The sequence below is a fragment of the Hemicordylus capensis genome, chromosome 2, assembly GCF_027244095.1.
Source record: "Hemicordylus capensis ecotype Gifberg chromosome 2, rHemCap1.1.pri, whole genome shotgun sequence".
In the NCBI taxonomy this organism is placed as follows: Eukaryota; Metazoa; Chordata; class Lepidosauria; order Squamata; family Cordylidae; genus Hemicordylus; species Hemicordylus capensis.
In genome coordinates, this window is record NC_069658.1 from 301,492,368 (window position 1) to 301,501,051 (window position 8,684).

General features: G+C 44.4%; 1 protein-coding gene across 1 annotated transcript in view; it reads left to right on the forward strand.

Annotated features, from left to right (window-relative positions):
* PODXL2 (podocalyxin like 2) overlaps nt 1-8,684 on the forward strand; it is a 70,476-nt gene that overhangs the window by 34,992 nt on the left and 26,800 nt on the right. The window contains exons 3-4 of the mRNA XM_053293737.1: nt 2,572-3,512; nt 8,070-8,144. Of these exons, the coding sequence (XP_053149712.1) occupies nt 2,572-3,512; nt 8,070-8,144 (1,016 nt within the window). The remainder of the gene's footprint in view (nt 1-2,571; nt 3,513-8,069; nt 8,145-8,684) is intronic.

The window sequence follows — 8,684 nt, forward strand, 5'->3', positions numbered from 1 at the left end:
ATTAATGAACTATGGTGCAGGCTTACAGGATACAGTTACTGCACAAATCTCATCTGTGCACTGGCTGGGGCAGAATTTGGATTAAAGTTGTGATCTGGGTTAGTAAACCCTTGGGACATGGATTGGCAAAACATTCTTGGATAAGGTACTGTGTGTGTTTGTGTGTGTACATTTGTCAGCTGAAAAAATCTGTGGTGTTCACAGAGCTGCTTCTAAGGCATAATGAAATATTAAAGTTAGTACAGAGTTAACCAATAGAACAGCACACATATTTTCACTTGGAAGACTTGTGTCTTGGCAAAAATGGACCCTGGAGAGGTCTTAAGGTTCCACAAGTAGGGACCAATAGAATGGGAATCATGCCCTAAGATCTCTTGGACTGTTTCTATCCTACAGCCCTTTGCACTGCTGAGTCATTTCTTTAATTAGCTGAAACTGGAATTAAAATGGAGATTCCACCCATATCTGTTAAAGTACTATATTATCCCTCAGTGCCCTTCCTCGTGGCCAAGATCTCCTTATAATTGTTTACTAAGAAGTAAACATGTTTAGCAAGAGATGGAATGTTCATGGAGTGTATTACAATCAAAAATATATTGCTTGCAAGTTCAGCTCATTTTATTGTTTCCTTTAGATTCCAGGTGGGGGATTAGTAATTAATTCCCGCTTGAGGAGCCTGCGGGGCAGGGTAGATTTCAATTTTTGAAATGTTTATGGTCATTAGGACAATGTACATGTCCTCACATGCAAGGCTTCTTAAAAACTGAAACCACTAGAATCCTTGATGGAACAAAGTATTTTGAAGCTGTGGCTAGCCCCAGATCATACATTAAGCATTGTTTTACAGTGGTTCCACTCCTACCTCTCTGGCAGATTCTAGATGGTGTTGCTTGGGGACTGTTGATCTGCTAAGCGAGAACTAAAGTGTGGAGTTCCACAAGGCTCCATACTATCTCCAGTGCTTTTTAACATCTACATGAAACCGCTGGGAGAGATCGTCAGGAGGTTTGGTGCTGCATGTTATCAATATGTTGATGACACCCAGATCTATTTCTCTGTGCCAACCTCATCAGGAAATGGCATATCTTCCCTGAATGCCTGCCTAGAGGCAGTAATGGGTTGGATGAGGGATAACAAACTGAAGTTGAATCCAAATAAGATGGGGTTACTGACTGTGTGCAGCCAAGACTCGAGAGATGGCTTAGATCTGGCTGATCTGGATGGGGTTACACTCCCCCGAAAGATCAGGTACGTAGCTTGGGCATGCTCCTGGACCCAAAGCTCTTCCTGGTTTCTCAGGTTGAGGCAGTGGACAGGAGCGCTTTTTATCACCTTCAGCTGATACATCAGCTACGTCCATTTCTAGAAGCGATTAACCTTAAAACAGTGGTAAATATGCTGGTAACCTCCAGGCTTGACTACTGTAATGCACTCTACATGGGGCTGCTTTTGTACATAGTCCGGAAATTACAATTGGTGCAGAATGTGGCAGCCAGATTGGTCTCTGGGACAACACGAAGGGACCACACAAAGGGACCACATAACACCAGTTTTAAAAGAACTGCCCTGGCTGCCAATATGTTTCCATGTGAAATACAAAGTGCTGGTTATTATCTGTAAAGCCCTTAACAGCTTGGGTCCAGGCTATTTGAGAGAGCACCTCCTTTGTCATAATCCTTGCCACCTGTTATGATCTTCTGGAGAGGTCCGGTTATGGTTGCCACCAGCTCATTTGGTGGCGACCCAGGACTGGGCTTTCTCTGTGGCTGCCCTAGGACTTTGGAATATGCTCCCTGCTGAAATAAGAGCATCTTCTTCTCTGTTTGTTTTCAGGAAGAACCTCAAGACTGTCCTGTTTTCTCAGAATTAATTTTAACAACTTGTTTTAATAATGATTTTATTCTGTTGTTTTTATTGTCATGTATTTTAATTTGTGACTTTTAAATATTTTAAATTTTGTGCACTGCCTAGAGATGTACATATCAGGAAGTATAAAAATGTGGTAGATAGATAGATAGATCCTACCTGGGATCTTTCTTCTACTACTGCTTATACAATAGCATCAGTGCCCAAATTATGCAGATTCTAAACCTACTAGACATCAATGTTTGGCAATACATCAGTTTTTAAATGATGATGAGTGTATGTTGGGCTTCATAAATATATATATTTCTATTCTGAAGAGTATATAAGACAAAGTAGAAGAATGTCATAGAGACAAAAATGAGTACAGTATGCCTGATTTGGGTGAATGAAAGTTGCACATATATGTTGAGGATGTATCATTTCAACTAGTGTGTAGCTTTGCAGATAAATGTGCTTTGAAGAGACATTTGAAGAAAGTGAGTCAAAGGTAAAACTGCCTGTGGAAATTCAGATACAAGGAACTGAAAGGAAAAAAATTGTGAAGTATTTTGAGGCAGCAGGCAAACTTAAGAGTGGAATGGTAGACCAGTTAGCATATTCTGCATCTGTGTAGTGTCCTGTAGAGGTAAGTGTGGAAGAAGATTCCAGAGGTTACTTTCCCATTTCCTCATCTTTGCTCATGGGACCTCTTGTACTTCTTTTCAGATTATGCTATCCCACTTGCCTCCCAGAAGGGCTTGCCTAAAGGAAATGGGACTCAGGCCAAAGACCATTGGGAAGTGCCCCCTCTTCACCAGTTATCTGATTCTATTGAGCCTGACTCTGAAACACCTTCCACCAGTGCCCTTGAGGAGGAGGAAGGACTGCTTCCTATAAACCAGTCAAAGGGAGCTCCTCAGAGCAGCCCAGGATCAAAGGTCACATCTTCTGAAGCAGCTGGTCAAGACTCATTATACTCCATTCTTTTCTCCACAATGACTAGCAGGATGAGGGAAGTGACTGAGGTAACTGAGGTAACTATAGACAGGCAAGAGGAAGAAGCATCTCCTGAACATGCTTCCTCTGGCTTTGACCTCGGGAGCAGCATGGGACCCAGTCTCTTGCCTGTGTCCTCTATGTTGTCAGCCACTCCTGAAGAACCCCAGGATATCTCGGAGGTCCCAATCAGGATTACTTCAGCAAGTCCAGTGGCTACAGTAGGAGCAGGAGGGGGACCAGTGGAGATCATAGCAACAATAGCCACAGAGAGAGCTGATGTAAGAGAAGTGGAGACCACCACAAGAGGGGAGAAGCTAAAGTCCACAGCAGGAGCTGGATTGGGGCAAGCAGATTCCACAGTGGCCACAGAAGCCCCCAGAATAGCTGAAATGGAGCAGACAAGGGAAGATCTAGTAACCACCTCTCATGAGGATGGCACCCAAGTAACTGAGAGTGTTTCCAGGATACCAAGCAGCCCACCAATCCCCAGCTCTTCAGTGGGGTTCTGGGACTGGACTGATAAGCCAGCTCCTACTGCTACTCCCAAGCGGAACAGCACAAAGCTGCCAGTCAACGCAACACCTGCAGTGGGACAGAGCTTTGAACCACAGACTGGAGATACTCGAGGGGCTGTGAGGACCACAGGAGTACCCTGGAATTTGCCAGAGGTAATGATCTAGGAGTGATAAACTATATATATATAGTTATAACCCATTCTGTTTCAAAGGTTGGGAACAGGTAACAAATAACAAGTAGCATAAAGTGATTTTATACTTTCTCCTTGCTAAAGCAAGAATGAACACCCTTGAATAATGTTTTAATCACTCAGTGTTTTCTTGGCCATGAAAGACATCAGTCAGAAATGTAAAACAAAGATAGTCAGGGGCTGAGATTAAAAAATAGTAATTGCAAAATTCTATACAACTCAGCAATGAAGCAAATAAAGCAATAAAAATGTTCAAAGCATAGTCCCTGAAGTATTATGATCCTCACGAGAGTGATACATTTAAGTAATGAAGGCCATTGCTTTAAAAATGCAGCTGCCTCTTGGACTAGCTTATCGGCTGTACAAATGAGAATTTAAGGAACCTTTGGGAACAAACACCATATCCAAAGAGAGGTTTGTGTCATGTTATGCTTAAAGAAAAGACCGTACATTACTGAGAGGGATTGTTGCCCTGCTAGTTTCCGTGACTCAGAAAGGGGAAATGTTCTGTGCTGCATGTGGTCATTTCATGAAGACTTCAGGAAATACTGCTTGTTCAACTTCAAGGCTTTCTATTTACATCTGTTGCAAATAGTACTCTTACCATGGGGATGCCACAGAATATGCAGTCCCTCATTATAAGTTCTCCACCTCACCATACTATAACATTTACAAGTTCTTATCAGCTGGGTTGGCTACATCACACGAAGAGCTATATCCCTGCCAACTGTATAAAATGGGGGTCCAACCAGTGTTCTCTCTCTCACTTTTTTTGTCTGTCAGCGGAATGAGTTTGGGTCTGGGCAGCAGTATCAAGGCTGTGTGTGTGCACACGCATTCCAAATGGGACCTTCCTGATTAAACGTGAGTGGGATCTAAAATTAACAGAGCAGACATTTAAAAATGTTTGAGCGCATGTGCACAACTTAGAGGGAACACTGGGTTCAATAGCTTGCAGTGTGGTGAGACTGATCCATGCTATAAGAACTTCTAGACATCAGAAATTCACCACAGGGATGCTGGTTTTGATATCTGTATGGTAAGGATAACTATACAGAGCAGGAGGTCGAACTATACAGAGCGTAGTCAACAGAGCAGGAGGTCAAACACCAGGAGTCAAAACACATCAGTTCTCAGGAGCAAGCAAAAAGCATATTCAGGGGAAGCTGAGGATCAGAAGCCAGAAATCCGTACAAGAAGTACACAGGAGGAAGCAAAGAGCATAGTCAGTAGGGATGTGCACGAATCATGACTTGAACAGTGATTTGCAGCACAGTCCCAGAACCTTTACAAGAGAGGAGAGCAGACCAGGAGGAGGATCCCTGCTCCTCCTCAAAAAAGAGGAGGAGCATACCTGCTGCTCCTCCACTTGCCACGTCTTCCTTTTTCGGTGGCACTCCCCCCAGTTACTGTCACACGCATGCGCAGTGGCCATGTGTGTGCCAGCATTACACGGGGGCATCTGGGGGAGAGTGCTGCTGGTGTATGAAGATAGCTGGGAGGAGCACCACCAATTCAGGAAGTGGTGGCGTGTGGTGGAGGAGCAGGTATGCACCTGCTCTCCTCCATTTTAAAGGGGCAGAGAATGTGTTCCAAATTGCATCTCAAAACACAATTTGTGCACATCCCTATTGTGCAGGTATCTCCTGGGTAGGGGTGTGCATGGACTGTTAGTGATCTGAATTCAGACTGAATCGCCACTCTACAAACTGGTTCTGTCAGACTGACCGGTCGAACTGACAAGCCAGTGCAAACTGGTTTGAAGTGGTTTGCAATCAAACTGGTTGAACTGGCCCAGTTCATGGCAAACTGAAACTGCAAACCAATCCATGCACACCCCTACTCCTGGGGACCAGGAACCTCATCCTCAGAGGTCTCACTGTCTGACCCCGCCCTAGTGTGCTGATAGGTCCTGATCCATGACATTCTCATTTTGAGTTTCTGGTTGAAGAATGGGGAGGTCCTCTCCTTTTTCTTTTGCTCCGTGTACCTCTTGCACTGTACACATCAGAGATTTGTTCTCTGAAATGCACTATTATGCTGCTTCCTCCAGTATCCAGTAGATGGTACTCATGTATAAGAGGCTCTTCATTTCAATTGGAGGGAACACTTTTCTCTTCCACAGATATACTTTACGTGCTATGGGAAATGAATTCTCATCATTTGTTTCTAATGCATTTTAATTTCCCAGCCTCCTCATCAAAGACACTTCACTGTACTTCAAGCCCTATGGAGTTATTGTTATGCCTGTGTGGACATATTTTAGTCTATAGTAATAGGTTAGAAAAATAATTTTGACAGAAATATATGTCAGGCTTTAACCTAAAGTCAGCTTCAGGGAAACTTGGTTTTGTGAGCTTCCAGGGTTATTTGGTATAGAACCTAACCTAAACAAAATAAAACAAACAAAAAACCCAATCTGTATCAAGAGGTAGAAAATAGGAAGGTGTCAAACTGTTCATGATGAACAGGAGCCACTTGCGTTGTTTTCAAAATGATGAAATGGGCTATGATATTTCTGTTGGCCAAGTAATTTGGCCTTGTATTTTGTTTATTTTAACCATCTGTAATACCCCTTCCTGGCAGATACAAGCTGAAGGACACTAACAAATAATAAAGCAGAACAATATCTCAAAGCAACAGGTGGAAAATGATCATACAGTACAATCCTATAAAAACACAATAAAAACAGCAGCATAACTTTTTAGCCACTGTTATAGTTGTGGTTTTATTTGCTCCTGATTCTGTTTTAGCTGTAACATAGGGTTTTGTGGTGGTGGTGTTTTTTGTTTTTTAATGTTGTTTTAAAATGTTGTTTTGTTTTGATATTTTAATTCTTTGTATGTAGTTTTGGAGTCAAAAGAGAAAAGGAGGCCTAAAAATGTAAATAAATAAATAAATAATTTTGACTGAAATTGCAAAATTGAATGGCCTTGTGGAATAAGAATTTCCAGCCACCAAGCCATATCTTTCTAGTGAGATTTTTCCCAAGTTATGGCGCTGTCAGCAAAAGACCCTGCGGTTGTTCACCCAACCTGGCAGGTGAGTGGAAGGCTTTGCTTCACTCGCCTCCCCTCCCCCCCCGCCGAGAATCGACAGAATATTGCTGGGAGCACCGTCTGCGCTCCCACACAATCCATCTCTGGAGAGTCGAGACAAAGCGCCCTGGCCTCTGGGTATCCAACAATGCACCACGCTCTGACATACGATCCTGGCGGCTGGGTTAAGTGTGCATTTGAGCCCTTAACCTCGGCTAAGAGCTGGGCGTCAGCGCTGGGTTTGGCGCTTGCAGGACCGTCTGGATCTGTGTGGATCCCAGTGGTTCTCAGGGGCATCCAAGCCCAGACTTAGCTGCTTGTGAGAACAGCCTCCCTGTCTCTAGAACCCAACAAACAAACCTCAGTTAAAGACAGGACCATGAACCACATTTCTGAAACCAATCTCTAGACCCCGGCAGCGGATTTCTATTAGACATGGTCATTTTTCTCTTGCCAGGAGTGGCAGGTGAGGGCAGCACTGGGGGGTGAGCGGGGCAGCAAGAGGCACCTCGGGAGTAATAAGCAGGTGCTTACCAGTGTGTAAGCAGCACCTGCAAGCCACACTCCGCCCATAATCCTGCACGGGATGGCAGTGCTCCACCCAGCATCCGGCTGGGCCACAGCAGGGGCCCTGGTCTCTGCGCTTGTGTGGAGGCTCCACCCTCCTTTTATGTCTCTTGGCTCTGACTAGCTCCCTCAGACTCCCTTCCTCTGCTGCAGAGTGCAGATCATTAGAGGCAGCCCCCAGGCCTGGAACCAAGCACCAATAATAATAGGTGCAAATAAATAAAAGTGTGAGTGAGTCAGGCTTCCTGTAGCATTTATGTCTGCTCCTGGGGTGAATGCTATCCCCACTGGGCACTGAGGAAGCATGTACTCACTGCTATTTTAGACTCTCTCGTAGGCTTCAGTGGGAACCTGTTCTGATTTTCAGCTGAAACTTGATTTTCACAGCATCGATTGACTGGCCCCTTGTGTTGATCAAAAAGCTAATGTCTTCCCCTCTTTGGACAGCTTTAAAAGCGTTTAGAACATAGTAAATATGTACACCAGCTTTTTTTAAAAAAAATTGCCAGACTAATGTTTGATCAAACATCCATGTAGATCTTCTTTTCCCCCCTCCCTTCTTTTTTAAGAAGCCTGCCTGAAGCATATTGTTGGGAAGAGGCAGACAGGATTTGAGCTACAGGCTGTACATGTGTGTTTATAGGAGTGAAGTTGATGAGAACAGAGCAAAATGAGCACACACACACACACACACACCCCTGCCCCTGTTCATATGTCTACCTTCATCCTGAGCCTCCTTAATTTTTCAGCATGAGACCTTGGAAAGATGCTGTTAGAGCAGACAGTATTGGACCAAGAAGGACAAAAGGTTTGATGGAATATGGCAGCTTTATATGCTCATAATGACAGGCACACATTCCTTCCAGATTAATTCTAATTAACTAAACAAGTTATTTTTTTTGCTTGTTTTTCAGGTGACCTGTAAAGATTGGAGCGACTTGGCAGGCAAAAACTACATAATCCTGAACATGTCTGATAACATTGACTGTGTAAGTGGCTTAGCTTTTAATGTATGTCATTTACTAAATTTCTGTCCTCCTAACCTTAAAGCTAAAAGCACTATGAGGCCATTTACATAATCAAAAACGTGTTCTACCTGGGTTTGAGAGCTACGTGTGCTCCCAATTTTTGGTTGTGTGGAAGCAAGGTAAGAGGAGAACCTGAATAGAAGTGATTCTTCGACATGGTCTCTGTGCTTTACACGAATGGGCTTTGCGCCTGTGCAGAGACCTCGTCAGAGTTTCCCCAAGCTAGATTCTCAGTTGTTTGGCGGTAGCCCCGCCCCCTCCATATATATGCGGGTGCGCAGGCTTCTAGGGGTGTGCACGGAACCGCAGAGCTGCGGTCCGGCACTGGGGTGGGGGGTTCCATCAAGGGCGGGGGGGGGGCTTTACTTACCCCTCCCGCGCTTTCCACACACTGCAGCTGTAATTATTCTAATAATCGCTCGTCCGTTGGCGGCTCCTCCGATGGCTCCTCCAGTTAAAAAAATGGCCGCCCCCTTGTAGTCCCGGCCCCCTGCTGCTGCC